At 39.8% G+C, this 26452-nt stretch overlaps 1 protein-coding gene across 2 annotated transcripts in view; it reads left to right on the top strand.

The window, feature by feature from the left end:
* NCKAP5 (NCK associated protein 5) overlaps positions 1-26452 on the top strand; it is a 969262-nt gene that overhangs the window by 768320 nt on the left and 174490 nt on the right. For both annotated transcript variants that reach the window (XM_053597956.1, XM_053597955.1), the window contains one exon: positions 7615-7734. In XM_053597956.1, coding sequence (XP_053453931.1) covers positions 7615-7734 — 120 coding nt within the window. The remainder of the gene's footprint in view (positions 1-7614; positions 7735-26452) is intronic.

The following is a 26452-nucleotide window of genomic DNA, read 5'->3' as shown; positions in this document are numbered from 1 at the left end:
TCTTTGGTAAAGTGAGGATAATAATTCCCACCCCCCACCCCCACAATGGCTGTGGTAATAAATGAAAGGAAGCATCTGGTGCAGTTCCTATAGGAGTCAGGGTGTGGTAATTGTAAAATAAATGGCAACTGCTACACGTGGAATTTTGAGACCTCCTCCTCTGCTATCTTCCTGTTCTCTTGTTTCACACAACATGAGGTCACCTTTGGGGGGCACACAGGATAAATGCAGACCACTGTTTGCCCAAATTTGGCTTATTTGATGAATTCGATTGAATGTTTCTCATCTCTTGCCATAATGGTTTTGAGGAGCTAAATTCTTTTTTTTTTTTTTTTTTTTTTTTTTAATTTTTTTATTAAATCATAAGTGTATACAATGATATGATTATGGGGCATCATACACTCACTTCATAAACCATTTGACACATTTTTATCCCAGTGGTTAACATTATTCCTCAGATTTTGTTTATTTTGATTTCTTTTCTCTGTGAAACTGAGACTCCTTCTCCAAAAGGAAATCTTAGATCATGCAGCGTATTCAGGAGGATGTGACTGAGAGAAAAATAATTTATACCATTTTGGCATTTTCGGTTGAAAATAATTTTGTTAGAGTTTGGCTGCTTCTCATGCAGATAAATAAACATTATTTTTAATTTATACTATACAAGCATTATGATAACATTTTTTCCAGATTCCCTCCCCTACTACTTCTGTCAAAATGTCATGTTTCCTTTTGTAAATAATCTTAACGTCTTCAAATTTTACACTACCATCACATAAATAAAGAGATTTGAGTATACTTATGTGGGTTAAAATTAGGTTCCATCATGAGTAACAGGGATCCAAAATAGGGGGTAGGGTAAATAAACTAAAATGTTAGTTCTTTCTCTTACAAAAATCAGCACACAGGTAGTACAGGATTGTATGGTAGCTCTGCTCATCATGTTTATAGAGTCTGTGGCTTCTGTCTTATTCCATGTGGTCCCCATTTCCAAGGTCACTTCATAGTGCAAAGTGACTCCTCTAGCTCTGGTCATCATATCCATCCTCCAATCATCAGGAAGGAAAAAGCTAAAGAATTTGAAGAGGGTAAAGGGTGGATACTAGCTGTCTTTTAGAGGAGACTTCCCAAAGCTTTCATGCATCCCTGCTTCTTTGGGCAGACTTTAGTCACAGCCCACACCCAATGAAACTGGCAAAGAAATCTCTGTTCTGGGTTGTGCCCAAGTGAAAATTGATTGTCACATTAATATGGAAGAAGGTGAGAAACAGACACAGGAAAACAACTTGAACTTTCTGCTGCAACATTTTTGAATGCCTTTCCTTTTTCAAAGGCTTTAATTTCTCGATTATTTTCCTCCTGTTGGAAAGTCCATGCTCATTTAATCACAAACCTAAGGCAGAAAGGGAGCAGGTGTCGCAGCTCCGCGTGCAACTGCTGGAAGACTCCTGACACCTGCCTTTTTAATGGTGCCCCAGGATGGAGACAAGGAAGCTGTCTGGTACAATAAAAAGGAAAACGGGACCCTTCGAGTCAGCCACAAAAAATAGCTACACAAATCCAAATAATAACTAGTAAAGAGATAAATCTAGCTTGGTACCGTTAAGCAGTGAGACACAGAAGGACCTGCCGCCACAAGGTAGCGTCCCTCACGGACACCACCAGGCAGAAAGGGTGCCGGGGCCTTTCGGAGATTCCAGAAGAATCACCTTCTGCAGAATTGTGTGCCTTGGAGTTTTTATAGGGACTGTAAAATTGCTTCAAAAAGACTAAAACTTCTTTTTAATGAACACCACAATACAGGAAATAAGATGTACTCCAAATGCAGATGAGAAAACAAATTCTAAAGACGGACATAGATGGCACAGAGGAAAACAGAAATCATGAGTGATTTATTCTAGTCACAAAAAAATCCTTGAGGTGAAATTACAGGCATAACCATGCAGTTTTAGAATATATCATTTGTTAAGACGCAAAAGCAAATCTGTCATAGCTTCAGCTCTTCACTAGGCAACCAAAGGAGTCTTTCTCATGACATACTGTGAATCGGCCCAGACAGGTATCCTGCAGTAATAGAGTCTGCCTGTACTGATAGAGAAAAATTTATTTCCATAAGTTTAGCAGCTCCTGTTAAATGTGCAGATGGTGTCCTAAGTCTAGTAATTCAGTTTATCTCAAAAATCTGTAGATTTCCTTAAGAGCAGACTCTACTCCCTTAGATCAGTAATGCTAAAGTGACAATATTAAACCCAGCTCTCTTCCCATTATGCCTCCAAATCATAAGTCCAAGTCTACAGTCCAAATGAAATCAATATTTCAAGCTAAACCCATATTTTTGTCTTAAATATATTTTATCTTTATTACATCAATTATGCTTGCTGATAATGTAACTCTCCTAGGTTTTTCAGTGGTTTTTGTTCTGTGGGGGGTTTTGTTTGCCTGTAAGATCAAACTTGGAAGGAAAGCATTTTCCCACAGTTAATTTCTCTATATCAACAATCTCAGTCTTATTTGCATGTCCTTTGCAATAACCAAATATTCATCTGGTATTTTTTTCTTACCCATAATGGAGTAAGCCTGGCGTAAGTAGTACAGCCATTTGGATAGAACTAGAAAACAATTTTGTAGCTTGTAGCTGAAAGAACTCCAAAGCCCAACAGATTTCCCTCACAGGAGGGGCAGTCAGACCGTCTTTGTCCCCTTCTATCACAATGTTGCACGTATGATCTGGTTCCTGAAGAGGGTTTTTTTATATTTACTGAGCACTTACAAACAGTCAGACCCCACACCCAGCATGTTAAATGCATTAAGTCATTTTGTTCTCACTACAGACCTGTGAGGTAGACTAAGAAAATAATTTGCCCGTAATTCCACTTGCTTGGCGCCAGCAGAGCCTGCACTGTAACCTATGGCTGGTGCACTGCAAACCACAGGCTCTGAGATCCATTCAGTTGTTTACTGTTTTTCTCCACTGTAGTTGGTAGTAGAGAGAAGCCGTGAAAATCAACAGATGGGTTGAAATCCAGTGGTTAGATATGCTTGCAGCTAACAAAACAAAAGGGCAAGCGACTTCCTAAGCCCATTGCTGGTATTTTCCAACAAGAAGAACTTTCAGGTTCTGACATGGGTAGAATAAAACTGACTGTAAATTTGAAGTCACCTTTTCTCAGAAGCAATTGTATTTGGAACTCTAGAATTTCACAATTGCCAGGGACCTTAGCAAGCCTTTAATCCTGCAATTATCAACTAGCTTTGGTAATGGGCTCAGTTCACCAAAATTCTGTAAAGTGTTTAGCTATTACCCAGATTAGAAATGATTTAATCGGAATGCCTTGAGGATGAAGGCTCCTAGTACCCAGTTTGCCACAGGAATTGCCCCTTCCTAGGCATTATTCTAGTTCAGTCACACATTTGTGTCACCTGCTTGCCTTTTTAGGTGTCTGTTGTTAAGCACCTGGTCACTCTGAGATGTGACCAGCCGTTTCCAGAAATGGCTTTTCTTTTAACAGAAGTCTTAATGCTTATGGTAGAGATACGCATCTATCAATAAAAACTGCTGGGAAGTGATGTGCCCAGAGGGGCCGGTGGGTTTGGTGGCCATTAAACTCCAGGGAAGGAACACCTGGCAGCTGACAAGCCATCCCATGAAGCAGGTGACACATCAAGCCCAGTTTTGTGTAGTGCCTTAGTTTACAGGTGAGGAGACTGAAGCCTAATTGGAATAAACCACTTCTTCAAGGTCACAGCCCAGGCCTGCTCCAACCCCAAATCCTGTGTATTCTCATGATAGACACTGCCTCTGAAATTTCGAGCATACCACTGTATTGTCAGTTTTACTTGATAAAATCAGTTTTAAATAATTGTCAGCAGTACTCAAGTGGTAACATCAGTATATTTTCTGTGTATAAGCAATCAACATTTTCTCTAATTTCCTTCACCCTGATGCTGTTAATAATAGTGTTACTCTGAAGTATGTAAAGTAACTATACACCCATAGGTACTGATAGCAGTGGTTTTAGAATCTTTTCCAGCCCAAGTGCAGGTGAAATTTAGCAGAATGACAGTGGATCCTCTGGGGAAGTGATGGTTTGAGATCATTAAGATGACCAGAGGCCCCGTAGTGTGTCGCATTCCTCAATGTGGTCTGCTCCTCTCACCTTCACTGCAGCGCCTTAGTCTCTGCTGCTAACTGGTAATGACATGCACAGCCGAGGAAAACACGTCTGGCTATGGTCTTGAACCCCGACACCACTATACTATTGTTTTTTAACTTGAGATTAAATGTAGTCAGACCTTTGGCTTTCTTTCTCCCATGACAAAATGATACCATCATGCTGCCTTTTTTCTATCAGAAAAATTAACCATGTATTTTCAGTGAGGTCCTTTTTTTGAGAGCTATGACCTGTTAGCAAGGTTTGTTTCTTTCTTAGAAGAAAAAGGTTTGTGAGGGAGGGCAGATGGTCCAGGTCCTCCCAAGAGCCATAGTTCTAGACTGTGACATCTAACACAGGGGAGAGTTCTTTCATTTCTAACGTCTTACCTGAGGGACAAGGCTAGGTATTGCCTCTGTAACTGATAGGGTCAGAATAGCTGCTCTTGCACATGTCCCTGTTACAGCTGCCCTCAGTTACCGTCCACAGCTTGATTGAAGAGAATGAAAATATTATAAAACAATGCAAGCAATTGTTTTGTTAATGATTGTAAGACCAGTGTCCCGTTTCTAAAGCCTTCCATCTCCCCTCTGCCATGTACTGAGTTGAACAAGGCAACAAATGATGAACAGAGTTCTCAGGGTCAATAACTTGTGTGCCCACTAATGAACTTTTGCCTTACCTTCAATAACAGTAACAGCCGTTGAAATTTGGGCACTTGTATAAAAACTCTACAGAGCATATTGATTTTTTTTCATTCTTTTTTTTTTTTTCTCCTTTACACATCTGAAGAACTTATCTGGTTATTCTGTTTTGCTGCTAAAAATTGTGGTTGCTGGAGCTTGTAGGTCCCCCTTTCCCTTGCACATCCACACGTCTGTGCTTCTGTTTCCATATCCTCACCTTGCAAATGAGAGTGATTGTGTTCCTACCCAATAGGTACTATTAATATTTATCTATCTCACAGTGAAGTTTTATTAATGACTTAATTAGCAGTACTGAAAACAATTAGTGCTTGGGAACCAAGAGTGTTATATACACACTAAGAACAAAAATTAGCGTAAGACAGACACAGAGAGAAATTGAATTCTAAATAAAGAAAACAAATTTAGGCTTTTAATTTGATCAGTGGGTAGGCCCCAGATGCCCTCTGCCAAGTGATGTGTGTGCCAGCAAGAAAAAAGGCACATGTTTGTCCCTGCCCTCCCAGGTCTTATACCCATGTGCCTCATTCCGTGCCTGTCCCTGCCCTCCCAGATCTTATACCCATGTGCCTCATTCCATGCCTGTCCCTGCCCTCCCAGGTCTTATACCCATGTGCCTCATTCCATGCCTGTCCCTGCCCTCCCAGATCTTATACCCATGTGCCTCATTCCATGCCTATCCCCATGTGCCTCATTCCATGCCTGTCCCTGCCCTCAGATCTTATACCCATGTGCCTCATTCCATGCCTGTCCCTGCCCTCCCAGATCTTATACCCATGTGCCTCATTCCATGCCTGTCCCTGCCCTCCCAGGTCTTATACCCATGTGCCTCATTCCATGCCTGTCCCTGCCCTCCCAGATCTTATACCCATGTGCCTCATTCCATGCCTGTCCCTGCCCTCCCAGATCTTATACCCATGTGCCTCATTCCATGCCTGTCCCTGCCCTCCCAGGTCTTATACCCATGTGCCTCATTCCAAACCCACCATTTCTTTTGTTTCAATTTGTAGGGACCAATTGGTTGAAAGCATAAGCTTTACCCATTTAACTAACAAAGGTGAGGAAAGTAGAAAATGTGTTTTGGGGCACCCATTGGCCTGGTTCTTCGACTCGTGGATATAATGAAGCATGCTCAGCTAAAGCCTCAGAAGCTAGATCTCTCTAGCTTCAAAGTTAGTTTGATGCAAGGTTGTGGAACAGGCCCACTCCCTTCTGTGACTGCTATGTAGACCTAGAGGGGAGAGGTCACAACTGTTGACTGGTGCTCTCACTTGCCTGCAAAGTCTTAAGTAAAGCCAATAATATCCCCACGTCAGAATATCAGAGATCTGCAAACTACAACTACTGGGAAAGTTAAACTCTCTTTATTTCACCAATCACTTAAGAGTGGAATTTGTCATCATAATTCCCTTTAGCAAAATAATTGCAAATGCTTATTAAGCTCCTATATTATGTGGCACTCTGATGGGTGACGGAATAAAAAGAACATAAGGGCAATATACTTGTGTGGTTGTTGATTTCCGCATCTTCTTGTGCTTTCCTGGTGAGGAACATGTCTTCTAATTGACAAGGTAAGACCAGAGCACAAAAGATGAAATGAATACAAAGCAGTATTTGCTGAGGGTCATAGAAGGGGCCTTGAGGGCTGACTGGAGTGCAGAAGAGGAGGCAGGCCTCAGAGGGTGCCCCGTAAAGTGTCATCAAAGAGGTGTTATGGTTTGAATTAGATGTCAGTCAAAGTGCCAGAGATGGACTGGAAGAGGGAGGTGGGGGAGGAGGAAAGGTGAAGTGGAGGAGGGGAGAGGTTGGCAGGAATGCATAGTTTTGCAGAACAACACTTTCTGCATAGTGAGAACAGAAGACTTAAAATCAGGAAATAGTGAAAGATGAAGTTTGAAATGTAGAATAGGGTCAGCTTCCTAAGAACCTTGAATTTGGGTTTTATTATCCTGAGTCTATCTTGACCCCATCAAAGAGGGTATGGACATTTAAGTACCACAAGTACCCTTATCACGTTCAGTTTGGAAGGCAGTGCCCCTGGGTCACCTTCCTCCTATGAGCTGGGGAAAAGGTCTCTGGTGTTTGAACTATTCAAAAGAGCTATTCCAAAAGAATGCCAGCCAAGGTAGGGTTACTGTGCTGCTTCCCCAGAACTGAGACCAAATGCCCCAGAAGATATGGAAATCTGCAGGTTCAGGGGATGTGCTGGTTACAACCAGCCTTTTAAAAGCATTCACTTTAGGGAGTTACTTCTCTCCCACAAAAGGCCTGACTGACTCTATCAGCCACAGAGACAAGAATTTCAACTTGTTTCCACAAATGACTATGAAAGACTCCATCAGAAGTGATAGTTTCTTTAGTTCATCAAATTTCTATTCACTGCAGAAACATTGTTGTCCTTGTGGTTTGAGCTTTATGATTGCTTTTATGAAGACAGTGAAAAGGCGATATATATAGGTAGAAACTTAAATTGACTTTGTATCACTGAGATTTACTGTCTTCAAAAATAGCATGCTAGATTAATGCATTTCTGATTTCAAGGTGCTTTTTTGAAAAAAAAAGGTCTTCCTTGCACATAATAGTTCTATCAGACCATGGTCTGTGGGAGAAAATGCTTTGTGTGATTTATTTCTGGGACCTTTGAAGAATAAAAATGCTATTTTTACTAATGTATCCGAAAAATCATATAAAATATGGTGATAATATGCAAAGACATCTTTCAGTTATAGACTTCTGCCCCTTCACTGTATTTGTTGTAGGATCTAAGAGAAGAATGTGTAAAGTTGAAAACAAGAGTGTTTGATTTGGAACAACAGAACCGAACATTAAGCATCCTATTCCAACAGCGTGTCAGACCAACTTCGGATCTGCTCCTGCAGGTACGTGTTGTCTGGAAAACTATCTTTGCTACTGAAATCCTATCGATAGGAACTTACTTAAGTGCAGAAGTTACCAGTGTCTCCATGAGCAAGGCATGGTTCACCAGAACCCCAATTCTGTCTTCTCTGGGGAGATATCATTAAAAATGAACATCTCTAAATTCTTGACTTTTTAAAGCTACGTGCAGATAAAGAAATGTACCAACAGAGAACATCTGGGTGAAGGGACACTCAGAACTGAGTTCTCTAGTCAACTAAGTGGAAGCATGGAATGGAGTTCGGAAATAATTGATTGCTCTAGGGACCAGTATTAATATTCTTGCGTTCTGTGACAAGCAAGTGAACGTTTTATGCAACACCAAAGCACATTTTTTTATTTCAAACTGTTTATTAATCAAAAATAAGCCGGGGTTTGTTTCTTTTCATATCTCTCTCTTTGCAGACTTTCTCCTCACAACACATTTCTTGTATTCTATCTCAGCATTTTTACAGGTTGTCTTTGTCTAAGACAAAGACTAAACTCTTGTTTTACTTACCTTCATGAAACGGAAAGTTGTGAAAAGTCAAACCATTTGAATCATTTTGAAGCTGTTTGTGGCAAAGCACTGGAGAATAAGTCCCACTCCAGGGAAACACATGAATTGGGAGAAGGGTCTGGAGGACTGACCTTTGCTGTTTCTGATTTTTTTGATCCAATTAATGTGTATATTTGCTCAAACAAGCTCCCTGGAGCTTCCCTTGGAGCCTTCGTGAGGCTGGGAGCTGTCAAAGGCTGCACTGAGGTTTCACGGGGCAGTGTTGCAGTATACAAAGAAAAGGGTAACCTACTGCTGCTTGGTCTGATTGCCCGAGAGGAAGGGCTTTCTCCACCCTCTGATCGTCTAGATGGAAGTTAGCACTTTTACCTCTAGCTATGGAGGGCTGTTAAATTTTAATTTAAATTAAGTTCTGTGTCCAACCAGCTACATTTCAAGTGTTCAAAAACCACATGTAGCCAACGGCTTTCATGTTGGACAGTGTGTAAGGGAAATATTTCCATCAACATAGAAAGCTATTCTGGACAGGATTTTTCCAAATGGTCGAGACTGGGTTGCTAATTTGCCCTGTCAATTTTGGCATAAACATCTTAGGAGTCCTCAGAGAAATAATGGGAAATTGCAATTCATTTCAGAGAAAGAAAGATGTTTGGTAAAGCTGAACATCAAAATGTAATTTGCCCCCCAAATTAAAATAAAACAGTTCTCTGAATTACAAAATAGATCTCATCTCAAATTAATTTCCTTTCTGCTTTATCTGGTGGAACATAATTCATAATTTATGACTCAAAACTTGTGTAGGGGGGAGTAATCTATCTCCATTCAGTGTCCTGATCTTGACACCAAAAATGTTTGTCCTGGGGGATTTTGCGTTTGTAAAAAGTTGTGTTGCTTTTACAATCCCATAATCAAGATCCAATATTATAATTACTTTTAAAAGCTGTTGCATGTTTATGAATTTTTCTGTTTTGCCTAGTTTAACTTGGCTTTTCTGGAAGAATGTTTAAGGATCTGCATTCCCTGTTTGTGAATCATGATAATTTATTTGCACAGTAAACACATATGTGGCAGATATTTAAGCTTTTACATTGGCTGTCACAGATTTCTTAAATCCATACCCAAATGGCAAGGGACGATATGTATGCTAACAGTAGAACTCAGTGTTTATTCATTGGGTGTTTTCAGCCAACCTACTTTATATTCCTCCCCAAATAGTCCTTACTTCCAGGAGCTATTCTAATTTAAATAACATTTATAAAGAATGGGCTATTAATAGTTCTGTGAAGAATAATGATAGGAAATGGGCTGCTTGCCCTCTGACATCTTAGAGCTCACAATCACAGAGGAAGGTGCTGGCTTCTCAAGTAGCCCGTTAATTATTTCTCTTGTGGCTTTTCGTTTTCTGATGGTACTTTTGGGTTTAATTGAGAAACAAAGACATACCATGGAGCTGAAATAAAAGCAGTCTGAGCTTGGTTTATGGATGCTTGGTAATTGTTTGTTGAATGGAATAAATGAATAAATGATAAATTCATTCTTCAAGTTGGGAGATTATTTTGCATAAACATATGCCCCACCTTTTTTTATAACATTTTCCTGTCTTACGTGGATTCTTGGACGTGACGCAGCCATGTGGGTCCAGCCCAGACTGTTTAAGGATGTGGCAGGCACATGCAGCACATCTCCTACTGTGCAGTTGGACCCAGGTTCCGTGGACTGCAGATTCAGGATAGCACTTTTCTTAGTAGTTTTCTGCATATCTTAGAAAGCTGTGTTTGTTGTCATCTGCTGAATACAACTTAATGATTCTCTATAATCTAAAGTAGCATATGAAGAGAAATATAGACAGAACAGTTTTAACACTTTGTCATTGGGACAAATTGTAAATGGAAGAAAAGAAAATGTAAGTAGTAGTCAACTCTTTGTACCTTGAAAATAGGAAATAAGAAGTTACAGTGAATGTCATTTAGCAAATCGTTGTGTCAGAGAAACAGAAAAGGATAGCTCTGTGGATTAATTGGCAAATTGTGGTGAATTAAGAGAGGGAACCATATCCATGATGGAAAGAAAATAAAGGCCTAACCTTAAAGTTAAAATTTTAAGATTGACAAAAGACTTCTTTACTGATTCCAGTTCCTAGAATGATGTCTCTGAGACTGTGGGTGATAACAAATCATATTTAAACCTCTTCGCCCCTCCCCCCCATTAAAATCAGCAATTAGGCTAAATTCCAAAGAACTGAGAAGCCCGCATAGCAAAGAAGTTCTGAAAGTAAAGCTCTTACAGGGACTGGTGCCTCTAACCAATCACATTTTAACCTAATTAACCGGATTACCCTATGCTCACCATTTCCTCTTGTTATCCCCAACATAGAATATCGGCAGCTCTCTGCTAAGTGTGTTTATTTCTCTCTCTCGGTGAGTGGAATGCTAACCAAGAACCTGTTACATTTGTAACTCAGTAGTCTCACTCACATACTACTTGTAATGGTAATTATATAATTCAAATAATTTTGATCGATTTTTTATGTATTTTATAAACCAATGAACTATGATGTAAAAAGAGGATTATTTCTATAAAACAAATATGGATATTCCAAAAGCTTCTATAAAGTAGGATGCTAAAAAAATTGGTGATTCAAATTAAAATAGGTGCCTAACTATAAAAAAAATTGTGGGAAACCAAAGGATTGTATTAAATGTAGAGGGATTCTACATGCGAACTTTTCTTCAAATGGTTGTACATTCTTTTTCATTGTTAAGGGAAAAAAACTAGGAATCACAGATAATGCAGGAAGTGTGTATTTGATCCCCCCTCCCCTAAAATAATGGAAGACTCTAATGATAGGATTTCTAGGCAAAGAAGCAGCTTTGGCCCTACCAAAAAATGTTATGTAACAAATGCATACTGGTTTCCATGTTTAAAATACTGTCCCACGATCTTTATGGCGTTTACCAATTTAATTTTGATTGCAGTCCTGTGGGGTAGGACCTATCATTGCACTCATTTTACCTTGGCATAGACAGGCTAAATTAATAGCTGGTGTTCAGCAGAGCAAGGATTTAAACATGAAAATTTGGTGAAATTAAGTCCCCTTCTTTTGTCTCCACTTGGTGCTCCCCCTGCATTGGACGTGAATGAGCAGGAGGACCATTTTTCTGATACCCTACTCTCAGTGACATTATTATTAACAGGCCCACCTGTGACCAAGTTAGATCAGAAGGCTTCCACAGTGCAGTAATCACACAAAGGCTGCCATATTTACACATTTACGAAATGTAGAATCTAAGATTTTCTCTTCCCTGTATGTTCTGTCTGTGTCTCATTTTGAACACCTGTGTTATCATTATCCTGATAGGGCATTGTTCTTATATTTTCAGCCTAAGACAGTTTTTTCTTTTGTATTTCATCCGATATTTCAAAGGGTCTTCATACCCACACCCTTAGGCTAAGATCGGAAGAAAAGAGTGTTAAACTGTAGATTATTCACGTAAACAGTACAGGGCCTGACAGCTTAGAACCAAGGTGCAAAAATTTGCTTTCACTTCTTAGAGTGCTGACTTTTTTTGTTTTTCCTAGTGTTTTACATTATGATTTCTGATGAGATGAGAGAGTTTTAAAATTCTCCTTGTTCCTCTTACTTATTTTTTTTCTCCTCCAAGGCTTTATTTTCTTTTTTTTTTTTTTTTTTTTGTAGAGACAGAGTCTCACTTTATGGCCCTCCGTAGAGTGCCGTGGCCTCACACAGCTCACAGCAACCTCCAACTCCCGGGCTTAAGCGATTCTCTTGCCTCAGCCTCCCGAGTAGCTGGGACTACGGGCGCCCGCCACAATGCCCGGCTATTTTTTGGTTGCAGTTTGGTCGGGGCCGGGTTTGAACCCGCCACCCTCGGTATATGGGGCCGGCGCCTTACCGACTGAGCCACAGGCGCCGCCCCTAAGGCTTTATTTTCAAAGTGTACTGGGAATCTGTCCATGAGTCTGATTTAGCAGGACACTGCACACTCACTTCTCCTCCTGTTCACAAGCAGTGCCTCCCTCTCTGAGACGCAGCCTGATTCCATCACCTATCAGGAATCATCCAGGATCATAGCAGTCCTCACTGAACTTCACCCTTGCTGGAGTTCACATACTATCAGTGACTTATTGCACACAAGTAGGCAATTCATGGCCCCACACAGAGTTATGGAATCCTAGCTTCCTGTGGGAGAAGGGCCATCTGGTGCAGCCCAAGTATCCAGGGGTTTCTAACTAACTTTTCATTTCAGCTCAGTAGTAATCTCTTTGAAAACAAGAGTTATGCTCAATGTTACTTTTTACCCACCCAGATACTATCACTGTTCATAGTACATATTAGGTGTGTACTAGTTGATGGCTTAACATTTAATTATATACATCTTTTTCCTGGGATTTAGTTTGGTGGAAAGGGGATGCAATGAAATTACAGTCCTCTTGGTGACATGAACGTAGCTCCTTCTGTCCACTTACATGTATTTTTCTACCAACCCTGATTAACAAATCTAAGTACCCAATTCATACATTTTAAATTCTTTTATTTATTTCTGAGAAATAGAGATTTTTTAGGCATTTGCCCTATTTTGCTGCCTCTGAACTTGTCATTGAGTAATAAATACAGTCACACAAAACTATGGGGAACTAAACTATCAATTGAAGAACCAATTGGAAGCATCTCCTCTAGAATATTTGGTCATTCAGAGGAACTGGAAGATGTCACCCATATTATATATTTTAATTGTGTGTATTTTGCTTTTCAAAGCATCTGCCTTTTGAGTACTTTTATTTTTTATATTTATTTATTTATTTATTTATTTATTTTGTGAAATCATAGCTCTGTACATTGATATATCATGGGGCATCATTCACTAGCTTTACAGACCGTTTACCAAGTTTCACATATACCCTTGTGAGATGCACCACTGGTGTAATCCCACCAATCCCCTTCCCTCTACCTACCTACCCCCTCCCTACCCTCCTTTTCCCCCTTCCCTATTCTTAGGTTGTAACTGGGTTATAGCTTTCATGTGAAAACCCGAAATTAGTTTCATAGTAGGGCTGAGTACATTGGGTAGTTTTTCTTCCATTCTTGAGATACTTTACTAAGAAGAATATGTTCCAGCTCCATCCAGGTAAACATGAAAGAGGTAAAGTCTCCATCTTTCTTTAAGGCTGCATAATATTCCATGGTGTACATGTACCACAATTTATTAATCCATTCATGGATCGATGGGCACTTGGGCTTTTTCCATGACTTAGCAATTATGAATTGGGCTGCAGTAAACATTCTGGTACAAATATCTTTGTTATGATGTGATTTTTGGTCTTCTGGGTATCTGCCCAGTAGAGGGATTACAGGATTGAATGGCAGATCTATTTTTATATCTCTAAGTGTTCTCCATATCTCTTTCCAAAAGGAATGTATGAATTGCATTCCCACCAGCAGTGCAAAAGTGTTCCCTTTTCTCCACATCTGCGCCACATCTCTGGTCTTGGGATTTTGTGATATAGGCTAGTCTCACTGGAGTTAGATGGTATCTCAAAGTAGTTTTGATTTGCATTTCTCTGATGATTAAAGATGATGAGCATTCTTTCATATGTGTGAAGGCCGTGCATCTGTCTTCTTCAGAGAAGTTTCTCTTCAAATCCCTTGCCCAGCCTGTGATGGGATCCCTTGTTCTATTCTTGCTAATGCGTTTGAGTTCTCTGGATTCTAGTTATTAAACCTTTGTCGGAGACATAACCTGCAAATATCTACTCCCATTCTGAGGGCTGTTTGCTTGCTTTACTTACTGTGTTTTTGGCTGTGCAGAAGCTTTTTAGTTTGATCAAGTCCCAGTAGTGTATTTTTGAAGCTGCTTTAATTGCCTGGGGGGGTCCTCCTCATAAAATACTCACCCAGACCGATTTCCTCAAGGGTTTTCCCTGCACTCTCCTCTAGTATTTTTATAGTTTCATGTCTTAAGTTTAAATCTTTAATCCAATGAGAGTCTATCTTTGTTAATGGTGAAAGGTGTGGGTCCAGTTTCAGTCTTCTACAGGTTACCAGCCAGTTCACCCAGCACCATTTGTTAAATAGGGAATCTTTTCCCCACTGAATGTTTTTAATTGGCTTGTCAAAGATTAAATAACGGTAAGTAGCTGGATTCATCTCTTGGTTCTCTATTCTGTTCCAGATATCTACTTCTCTGTTTTTGTGCCAATACCATGCTGTTTTGATCACTATCAATTTGTAGTATAGTCTGAGGTCTGGTAGCGTAATTCCTCCTGCTTTGTTTTTATTTCTGAGTAATGTCTTGGCTATTCGAGATTTTTTCTGATTCCATATAAAAGGAAGTATTTTTTTTTCAAGATTTTTAAAGTATGACAGTGGAGCTTTAATAGGGATTGCATTGAAATTATATATTGCTTTGGGTAGTATGGACATTTTAACAATGTTGATTCTTCCCAGCCATGAGCATGGTATGTTTTTCCATTTGTTAATATTTTCAGCTATTTCTTTTCTTAGAGTTTCATAGTTCTCTTTATAGAGATCTTTCACGTCCTTTGTTATATAAATTCCCAAATATTTCATCTTCTTTGGCACTACTGTGAATGGGATAGAGTCCTTAACTGCTTTTTCAACTTGACTGTTGTTGGTGTATATAAAGGCTACCGATTTATGGATGTTGATTTTGTAACCTGAGACGCTGCTGTATTCCTTGATCACTTCTAGGAGTTTTGTAGTAGAGTCCCTAGTGTTTTCCAGATACACAATCATATCATCTGCGAAGAGCGAAAGTTTGATCTCTTCTGACCCTATATGGATACCCTTGATCGCCTTTTCTTCCCTAATTGCGGTGGCTAAAACTTCCATTACAATGTTGAAAAGCAATGGAGACAATGGGCAGCCTTGTCTGGTTCCTGATCTGAGTGGAAATGATTCCAATTTAACTTCATTCAATATGATATTGGCTGTGGGTTTGCTGTAGATTTTCTCTATCAGTTTAAGAAATGTCCCTTCTATACCGATTTTCTTAAGTGTTCTGATCATGAAGGGATGCTGGATATTATCAAAAGCTTTTTCTGCATCGATTGAGGGAATCATATGGTCTTTTTTTTTTAATTTGTTTATGTGCTGGATTACATTTATAGATTTACGTATATTGAACCAGCCTTGAGATGCTGGGATAAAACCGACTTGGTCATGATGTATAATTTGTTTGATGTGTTGCTGGATTCTGTTTGTTAGGATCTTGTTGAATATTTTTGCATCTATATTCATTAGTGATATCGGTCTATAATTTTCTTTTCTTGTTGGGTCTTTCCCTGGTTTGGGGATCAGGGTTTTGTTTGCTTCATAGAACGTGTTAGGTAGTCTTCCTTCTTTTTCTACCTTTTGGAACAGGTTGAGTAATACAGGTACTAATTCCTCTTTAAAGGTTTGGTAGAATTCTGACATGAAGCCATCTGGTCCCGGGCTTTTCTTTTTAGGGAGGTTTTGTATAGTTGATGCTATTTCCAAACTTGATATGGGCCTGTTCAACATTTCTACTTGATTCTGGCTAAGTCTTGGAAGGTGACATGCTTCCAAGTATCAGTCAGTATCCTTCAGATTTTCATATTTCTGAGAATAAAGTTTCGTGTAATATTCATTAAGGATTTTTTTGATTTCTGAGGAGTCTGTTGTTATTTCGTCTTTGTTGTTTCTGATTGATGAGATTAGAGATTTTACTCTTTTTTTTCCTGATTAGGTTGGCCAAAAGTTTATTTTATTGACCTTTTCGAAAAACCAGCTTTTTGATTTGTTGATCTGTTGTATTATTCTTTTGTTTTCAACTTCATTTAATTCTGCTCTAATTTTGGTTATTTCTTTTCTTCTACTGGGTTTGGGGTTGGAATGTTCTTCCTTTTTCAGTTGCTTGAGATGTCCCATTAAGATGTTAACTTCCTCTCTTTCTGTTTTCTTGAGGAAGGCTTGCAGTGCTATAAATTTCCCTCTTAGAACTGTCTTTGCGGTGTCCCAGAGATTCTGACAGTTCATGTCTTCATTGTTGTTTTGTTCCAAAAAATTGGCGATTTCTTTCTTTCTCATCTCTGACGCAGCTATCATTCAGCATAAGGTTATTTAACTTCCATATTTTTGTATGAGTATGCAGATTCCTGTTGTTACTCAGCTCAAGTTTTATTCCATGGTGGTCTGAGAAGATGCATGGAATAATTTCTATTCCTTTAAATTTACTGAGGTTAGACTTGTGACCTAAGATGTGATCGATTTTGGAGTAAGTTCCATGGGCTGATGAGAAGTATGTATATTCAGTTTTGTTGGGATGAAATGTTCTGTAGATGTCTGCTAAATCCCAATGTTGGATGGTTAGGTTTAAATCTAAGATTTCTTTGCTCAGCTTCTTGTTGGAGGATCAATCCAACACTGCCAAAGAAGTGTTGAAATCTCTTAGTATTATGGAGCTGGAGGAAATCAAGTTGCTCATGTCTGTTAGAGTTTCTCTTATACATAAATTGAGGTGCATTCTGGTTGGGTGCATAGATATTAATAATTGAGATCTCATCATATTGAGTATTACCCTTAACAAATATGAAGTGACCATTCTTGTCCTTCCTTACTTTTGTTGGTTTAAACCCTATTGTATCTGTAAATAAAATTGCAACACCTGATTTTTTCTGATTACCATTTGCCTGAAATATGGATGACCATCCTTTCACCCTGAGTCTGTATTTGTCTTTTAAGTTAAGATGTGACTCTTGTATGCAACAAATATCTGGCCTGAGTTTTTGTATCCAGTCAGCTAACCTATGCCTCTTAGAGGACAGTTTAAGCCGTTCACATTAATGGAGAATATTGATCAGTATGGTGAAGTTTTGGGTATTGAGTTTTTCAAAAGTCCAGTGGGCATTTTTAATCCTTTCGCCAGTGTGGAAGTTGGAGTTTGACCCAAAGTTTCTGAGTGAGTTTACTTTTGTGGTATAGGATTGGGTTGGTCATTATGGAGGATAGGTCTGAATATATCCTGAAGAGCTGGTTTGGTTATGGCAAATTTTTTCAACATAGGGGTCATTGAAGTATTTAATTTCTCCTTCATAAATGAAACTCAGTTAAGCTGGATACAAGATCCGGGGTTGAAAGTTATTTTGCTTTAGGAGATGAAAAATCGGTGACCACCCTCTTCTGGCTTGAAAAGTTTCAGCAGAGAGATCTGAAGTCATTCTAATATTCTTCCCTTTGAAGGTAATGGTTTTCTTTCTCCTGGCAGCTTTGAGGATTTTCTCCTTCATATTAGCTTTAGTGAAGTTAAGTATGATATGCCTTGGGGATTTCTTATTGGGGTTGAGTCGTGCTGGGGTTCTGAAGCTGTTCGCTATCTGAATTTCAGAATCTCTAGGCATGTCTGGAAAATTCTCTTTCATAATTTCATGCAGAAGGGCCTCTGTGCCCAGCAAGGCGACTTCATCTGTTTCTGGAACTCCAATGATTCGGATGTTTGCCTTCTTCGAATTATCCCAGAGCTCTCAGATAGAATGATCCATTTTTGCTCTCCATTTCTCTTCCTCTTTGAGAGTTTGGGAGCGTTCAAAGGCTTTATCTTCAATGTCAGAAATCCTTTCTTCTGCTTGCTCCATTCTGTTGCTGAGGGATTCTACTGTATTTTTCATATCTTTGAGGGCTGAAAATTCTTGCTTCAGTGTGTCTAAGTCTTTGGTGGTTTTGTCTTTAAATTCGTTAAATTCTTGAGACAACTTTTGAATTTCTCCTCGAATTCCTAATTCCACTTTGTTAATCTTGTCTGCAATCCAAATTCCGAATTTGATTTCTGACATCTCAGCCAGTTGTTTATGAATGGGATCTTCAATTACACCTGCCATATCTTTCCTTGTGGGGGTTGATCTATTCTGGTTATTCATGTTACCAGAGTTTTTCCGCTGATTCCGCCCTATGGTTGTTTTACTCCCTTTGATTTTTTTCCCCTGGGGCTTTGTCAAGGGCCTGTACAGTGTTGTGGCCTGAGAAACTGGGGCCCTGTCTGGTGTGGTGGGGCTAAGTGGTTCTGTCTTGTTTTCAGCTGGTTTCTGTTCCAACCTAGTGAAACAGATACTCTGGATTGAAGTCTCAGCTTTTGTTTGTATCCTTGTGGTTGCAGCTTGCCTCAGCAGGGTTGATGTGCATTCTTCAACCTTCTCCCTTAGTGCAGCTCAAATCCACCAGGTTACTTGCTGAATTTTTGTCCTTTAGCTCTCCTACTGGACGGGAGCCTCTGTGGAAAGCTGGCTTCAGTCAGCCATCTTGTCTCCCAGGAAGGCAAATGGAAAGTACACAGGAAGGAAGATGAACTGCGGCAAAGCCTTTGTCATATGATAGTGACTTTCCCCGCAATGAAGTTTGGGGCTCCGTGGGCTGCCACGAGCCCCTGCCAGCGTGAAGGCTCTGTTGTTGTTTTCCTGGGGCTGCTTCAGCCCGTGCCCCGGCTCCCTGCCCCTCTCGGGAGGCACTGCCTGTGTGCCGAGAGGTGCTGGTTGCCCTGAGTACTTTTAAATAGAGATAGCAAAAGTGAGACAAAGGATGAAAAGTAGAAGAAATCATTAAGAGGGCACTGGATGGTGAGACCACAAGGGGGGAAGAGGGAAGAGGGCCAGGTTAGGACACAGATTCTTGGTTTTAGTGATGGAAGCTTTTTAATCTGATTGATCACGGCCTCTCTTGAGCCCCAGGCTAAGAAAGAATCAAGAGAAGAGTCAGGAGGAGAATCCACGCACGATCATAGTGTCTGCCTGGCTTCCCATGTTGCTGGGATCTAAGTTGAGTTTTCCTGCGAGTTTCAGGAATTGATTGGCTCCACCCCTTGGCTGCCGGTGTGTGTGCATCACTCAGGCACCCCCGGCTGTGCCCTGCACTCTGGGTGTCTAATTTGGAACGACCCACCGGGAAGCCTGCTGATGTTTCAGGCTGAGTGACTCTTGTCCTAGACGGTAGAGTATCCGCTAGGCCCAGAGGATGATTCTGCCATCCTGTGTCATCAGGGGACTACAGGGGCTTCACTGTGGGTATAGGTCAAACGTGAAAACGTTCCGAGAATGTGCAGCAGGGTTCCTGAACTAAGCTCTGGAAAGGATCTCAACTTGTCAGAGATGCAGAAAGTGCTCCCTGAGAGGGGTAAGGGACACTTTGGAAAATCACAGGGTTCCTACAGGACAGGGCTTTCAATGATGAGATGCGACACATGAGGTTTGTTTGGGATCAAATAAGAGCTGCACAGAGTATGCGAAAGAATTGCCAGTGTCATGGCCAGGCAAGCCTTCCCTGCTTCATAACACAAGACCCTCTGTACGCTTGCTTCACCCGCAACAGCCTCAGTTTTCTTCCTTCCTTTCTTTTTTTTCTTTTTTTTTCCCCCCTGACACAAATTCTTTATTTCAACCAAACAGAAATAACTTTCATTCCAGAAGCATGACGTCGGTTTTTCTTCAGTTGTTTCACTTATGAAAGTGCGACTGTTATGTCATTTCTCTGTTCAAAATGCTGCTCCCCCCGCCCTCCCCACCCTTCCACTCTTCTTCACAAAGCGGGAGCACCCCAAGTATGTTTGTGCTGAGGAGTCAGCAGTAAGATGCGTTTCCCCAGCACCTGTGAGCCATTTGCAGTTAAGCCTGAAAGTGAAAATCCTGTGGTCGCAGGCATGTGGGAGGCTGGAGGGGTGCGGGCCTTGGGGAAGGCTGAACAGAGGAAGCCCTGCCAGTGTGTGAGTCGGGTGGACAAGGGAGAACGTAAATGCCGACCAAAAGGAGCGCATCTTAATGCAGGAGCACAAAGCATGTGGATTTGGAAGCAGGGTCCCTCCATCCTTAATTCACTCAACAATTGTTGAGGCTCATTTCTGTTCAAGTTATGTATTGGGAGGGTCTGCTTCCAAATCCACATGCTTTGTGCTCCTGCATTAAGATCATAACCCCTCCCTCAATCTCTTACACATATCCAACCCATGCATTCCCAGCCATCCCAGCAGGTGACGATAATGTTACCTTTTAGGTATGCTACAATTCTTTTTAAATACATAATTGCTCTTCGTTCTCAAAGCAATTAAGGGCTGTATTTCTTTTCAGGAGACCCAGAGCTCAGCAGTCCACCCATCACGACTAAATGATGAGTTTATCACAAGCATTATTACAGCGGTGATGTAGTCTAAGGAGAGCGACTTAGGATTCCTACCCTTCACTTGCTTTTTTTGGCCTTTATTTTCTTAGGAACAAGAACCTTACCTTACTGACCTTTGAATTCTCCCAATACATAACTTGAACAGAAATGAGCCTCAACAATTGTTGAGTGAATTAAGGATGGAGGGAGCCTCCCAGGCTAATGGAAGAGCTTGTGACAGAGGATGTAGAGGGAGAAGGCTTCACAAATGAAGTTGACTCTAGGGAGGAACAAGGAGAAAGGAAGGAGAACAGTCCTTAGGGAGCAGTGTATGTACCATGAAGAAGGCAGACTTAGAAGTAACATGCTCAGATGATCAAAACAATTGGGGGATTACCTCTCTTTTTAAAGACATTTCAGGTTTTTTTTCTTGTTCATTTTGTTTTCCTTTTAGTTTTTGCTTTTGTCTTATCTCTTCCTGTTGCCAGTGAGACCTCAGACATGGGTTCATGGACATCTTGGAACTGTTGGCTCCCTGGGGCTGTAGAGAACTTGGTAACACGGGTGTCCCTCACTCAGAGAAACTGAAGTTTCTGTGTCATTTCATGGGTATAAGTTTATATCTGCCACATTACAAGTTTCTACCCAAATTTTAAGTTTCCTAATGGAAGATACCTAACTTTCTGTTCTTTGTATCTTCCTAAAATTAGATATGACCCAAATGTGTATTGTTTTTAAGAGCACATGGTTGGCTCCACTTAACACCATCCTCTCAGCAGAAATAATGAAAAATCTTGTGCCTTAAAATCAAGTGCCTTAAGGGGCTGAGGCAGTTGTAATAAGCAAAAGAAGCTGTGTGCTGTGTCATGAGCTCCAGCCAGTCGTGGCTGAATGGAAATGCTAGTTAGCTGTAGAGATTATAAGCTAGAGTGTGGACTTGTGTATACAATCTCTCAGGGGTTTTTTTGTTTGATTGTTTTATTAAATCATAGCTGTGTACATTAATGCCATCATGGGGCACCATACACTAGTTTTATAGACCATTTGACATATTTTCATCACACTGGTTAACATCGCCTTCCTGGCATTTTCTTCGTTATTGTGTTAAGACATTTACATTCTACATTTACTAAGTTTCACATATACCCTTGTAAGATGCACCATACGTGTAATCCCACCAGTCACCCTCCCTCTGTCCATCATCCCCCCTCACTTCCCTCCATCTCCCCCTTCCCCATATTCTTAAGTTATAACTGGGTTATAGCTTTCATATGAAAGCCATAAATTAGTTTCATAGTAGGGCTGAGTACATTGGATACTTTTTTTTCCATTCGTGAGATACTTTACTACGAAGAGTATGTTCTAGCTCCATCCATGTAAACATGAAAGAGGTAAAGTCTCCATCTTTCTTTAAGCCTGCATAATATTCCATGGTGTACATATACCACAAATTTATTAATCCATTTGTGGTTCGATGGGCACTTGGGCTTTTTCCATGACTTAGCAATTATGAATTGGGCTGCAATAAACATTCTGGTACAAATATCTTTGTTATAATGTGATTTTCGGTCTTCTGGGTATATACTTAGTAGAGGAATTATAGAATTGAATGGCAGATCTATTTTTAGATCTCTAAGTATTCTCCAAACATCTTTCCAAAAGGAATGTATTAATTTTCATTCCCACCAGCAGTGTAGAAGTGTTCCCTTTTCTCCACATCCACGCCAACATCTCTAGTCTTGGGATTTTGTGATATGAGCTAATCTTACTGGAGTTAGATGATACCTCAAAGTGGTTTTGATTTGCATTTCTCTGATGATTAAGGATGATGAGCATTTTTTCATATGTCTGTACGCCATGTGCCTGTCTTCTTCAGAGCAGTTTCTCTTCAAGTCCCTTGCCCAGCCTGCGATGGGATCCCTTGTTCTTCTCTTGCTTACACGTTTCAGTTCTCTGTGGATTCTGGTTATTAAACCTTTGTCAGAGACATAACCTGCAAATATCTTCTCCCATTCTGAGGGCTGTCTGCTTGCTTTACTTACTGTGTTTTTGGCTGTGCAGAAGCTTTTTAGTTTGATCAGGTCCCAGTAGTGTATCTTTGAAGCTCCTTCAATTGCCCTGGGGGGTCCCCCTCATAAAATATTCGCCCGGACCGATTTCTTCAAGAGTTTTTCCTGCAGTTTCTTCTAGTATTTTTATAGTTTCATGTCTTAAGTTTAAATCTTTAATCCAGTGAGAGTCTGTCTTAGTTAATGGTGAAAGATGTGTGTCCAGTTTCAGTCTTCTACAGGTCACCAGCCAGCTCACCCAGCACCATTTGTTAAGTAGGTAAATCTTTTCCCCCATTTAACCAATGAATGTTTTTAATTGGTTTGTCAAAGATCAAATAATGGTAAGTAGCTGGGTTCATCTCTTGATTCTCTATTCTGTTCCAGACATCTACCTTTCTTTTTTTATGCCAGTACCATGCTGTTTTGATCACTATCGATTTATAGTGTAGTCTAAGGTCTGGTAGCGTGATTCATCCTGCTGTTTTTATTGCTGAGTAATGTTTTGGCTATTCGAGGTTTTTTCTGATTCCATATAAAATGAAGTATTTTTTCAAGATATTTGAAGTATGACAGTGGAGCTTTAATAGGGATTGCATTAAAATTGTATATTGCTTTGGGTAGTATGGACATTTTATTTTATTTTTTTTTTTTTTCGTAGAGACAGAGTCTCACTGTACCGCCCTCCGGTAGAGTGCCGTGGCATCACACGGCTTACAGCAACCTCTAACTCTTGGGCTTACGCGATTCTCTTGCCTCAGCCTCCCGAGCAGCTGGGACTATAGGTGCCTGCCACAACACCCGGCTATTTGTTTTGTTGTTGTTGCCGTTTGGCTGAGGCTGGGTTTGAACCCGCCACCCTCGGCATATGGGGCCGGCACCCTACTCACTGAGCCACAGGCGCCGCCCAAGGTAGTATGGACATTTTAACAATGTTGATTCTTCCCAGCCATGAGCATGGTATGTTTTTCCATTTGTTAACATTTTCAGCTTTTTCTTTTCTTAGAGTTTCATAGTTCTCTTTATAGAGATCTTTCACATCCTTTGTTAGATAAAAGCCCAAATTTCACACCCAAGTATTTCATCTTCTTTGGCGCTACTGTGAATGGAATAGAACCCTTAACTGTTTTTTCAGCTTGACTATTGTTAGTATACATAAAGACTACCGATTTATGAATGTTGATTTTGTAACCTGAGATGCTGCTGTAGTCCTTGATCACTTCTAAGAGTTTTGTAGTAGAATCCCTGGTGTTTTCCAGATATACAATCATATCTGCAAAGAACGAAAGTTTGATCTCTTCTGACCCTATATGGATACTCTTGATCACCTTTTCTTCCCTAATTGTGATGGCTAAAACTTCCATTACAATGTTAAAGAGCAGTGGAGACAATGGGAAACCTTGCCTGGTTCCTGATCTGAGTGGAAATGATTTCAATTTACTTCATTCAATATGATATTGGCTGTAGGTTTGCTGTAGATGGCCTCTATCAATTTAAGAAATGTCCTTTGTATACCAATTTTCTTAAGTGTTCTGATCATGAAGGGATGCTGAATATTATCAAAAGCTTTTTCTGCATCAATTGAGAGAATCAGATGGTCTTTGTTTTTTAATTTGTTTGTGTGCTGAATTATGTTTATAGATTTACGTATATTGAACCAGCCTTGAGACCCTGGGATAAAACCGACTTGGTCATGATGTATAATTTGTTTGATGTGTTGCTGGATTCTGTTTGTTAGGATCTTGTTGAATATTTTTGCATCTATATTCATTAGTGATATTGGTCTATAATTTTCTTTTCTTGTTGGGTCTTTTCCTGGTTTGGAGATCAAGGTGATGTTTGCTTCATAGAACGTGTTGGGTAGTCTTCCTTTTTTTCTACCTTTTAGAACAGGTTGAGTAATATAGGTACTAATTCCTCTTTAAAGGTTTGGTAGAATTCTGACGTGAAGCCATCTGGTCCCGGGCTTTTCTTTTTAGGGAGATTTTGTATGGTTGATGCTATTTCAGAACTTGATATAGGCCTGTTCAACATTTCCACTTGATTCTGGCTAAGTCTTGGGAGGTGGCGTGCTTCCAAGTATTGGTTAATTTCCTTCAGATTTTCATATTTCTGAGAATAAAGTTTCTTATAATATTCATTAAGGATTTTTTGAATTTCTGAGGAGTCTGTTGTTATTTCGTCTTTGTCGTTTCTGTTTGATGAGATTAGAGATTTTACTCTTTTTTTCCTGGTTAAGTTAGCCAACTGTTTATTTTATTGACCTTTTCAAAAAACCAAGTTTTTGATTTATTGATCTGTTGTATAATCCTTTTGTTTTCAATTTCATTTAACTCTGCTCTTATTTTGGTTATTTCTTTTCTTGTACTGGGTTTGGGGTTGGAATGTTCTTCCTTTTCCAGTTGTTTGAGATGTCCCATTAAGTTGTTAACTTCCTCTCTTTCCGTTCTCTTGAGGAAGCTTGCAGTGCTATAAATTTCCCTCTTAAGACTGCCTTTGCGGTATCTCAGAGGTTCTGGTAATTCATGTCTTCATTGTTGTTTTGTTTCAACAATTTGGCAATTTCCTTCTTAATCTCATCTATGACCCAGCTAGCCTTTAATCTCTGTTTTTAAATGGCAGCTGACACCGATTCAACTACTTTATAAACCTGAGGAAACTTAATAAAACATCTGTGGGCCAAGATTGGCCTGCATCTGGCTTTTCTTTCTCTGCCCTAGTGGTTATGGGTTTTTAATTTAAAACTTGGTATAAGGCTGGGCATAGTGGCTCCCACCTGTAATGCTAGCATTTTGAATGCTAAGGTCAAGGCAGGAGGATTGCTTGAGCCCAGGAATTTGAGGTTGCAGCAAGCTTTGCTGACAGCATTGCACTCTAGCCTGGTCAACAGAGCTAGACCCTGTGTCTAAAAAGCAAAGTGTGGTTCATGTGCACAGAACACGTTGGTATTGGGCTTCATGGTCATATTCATTGGAGGGGAATATATTGCTTTATTTTTATTATTTAAGCAAAAGTTCATTGTGCTTGGTACTATGTGCTTGGTAGTATAGTAGCTCTTGAGGACATAGAGATGATTAAGACACAGTTTCAGACCTGAGGAGGTCTTCATTTAATAAGGAGACAGAAACACTGACTGAACAATTATGTAATAAAGCAGCAAGTGCAGCAGAAACATTTGCCTTCAGAAGTCCTCAGAGGAAAGAGTAATGAAAACTGTCTTCCCTACAAAGGAAGCCTTCTAGGAGGTGGTTACAGATATTCTGGAGTTCGAGGGATAAATAGGAGTTTGTTAGGGTTTCAAGATTCCATAAAAGCAATTAATGGAATAAATTTAGGGTTAAACTTACTCTGAAATTTATGTTCACATTGATCCCAGGTCCTTGATTTACTAATGGGCTATGATATTATAAAACTTTCTTAAGATAATTTAGCAGTTCCCTTTCAGCAGTGTTGAATTAAGCTCTGTCAAGAAACAAAAACCATGAAGAGTGCTATTTGGGTTAATTTTTTGCTACTGTGATCTTCAACAGTTCTTTCTGGCTTTTTATCTAAGGAAGAATCTAGCTAAGCTGAATTAAGAAATCTGATGAAAAAATAAAGAGTGTTCAATGTCTAAGATTTGTTTTCGGGATTCCAACTAAATAGAGGCTCAAACCCTGAAAATATATCGTATTATATTGCAATAGGCTAAGTGATTAAAATGCAAATTCAGGAAATGTACCTTGTAGCAGGCAATATTCAGATTATGTTTTTTTTCATATTTCGGTCACATCAGAGAAACTAATATTACCAGATTTTTAAAGTTTCATGCAGTAAATATTTATCATAGTAACCCCAAAAACTCCTCCAGCAAAAATTCTTATTAAGCATTACATTTTCACGAATTTTGGATCTATATAAGGATTTCAAAATGCAAGGTTTGGGAAGTACTGAGAAAGGAATGGTGATGTTTACCTGGAGATTTGATTATGCAGATTGGAGCATTAATTTCTTGG

The sequence above is a fragment of the Nycticebus coucang genome, chromosome 7 (genome assembly GCF_027406575.1).
Source record: "Nycticebus coucang isolate mNycCou1 chromosome 7, mNycCou1.pri, whole genome shotgun sequence".
Taxonomy (NCBI): domain Eukaryota; kingdom Metazoa; phylum Chordata; class Mammalia; order Primates; family Lorisidae; genus Nycticebus; species Nycticebus coucang.
Note: the sequence above shows the minus strand (reverse complement) of the source record. Positions and strands in the feature narration are given on the sequence as shown.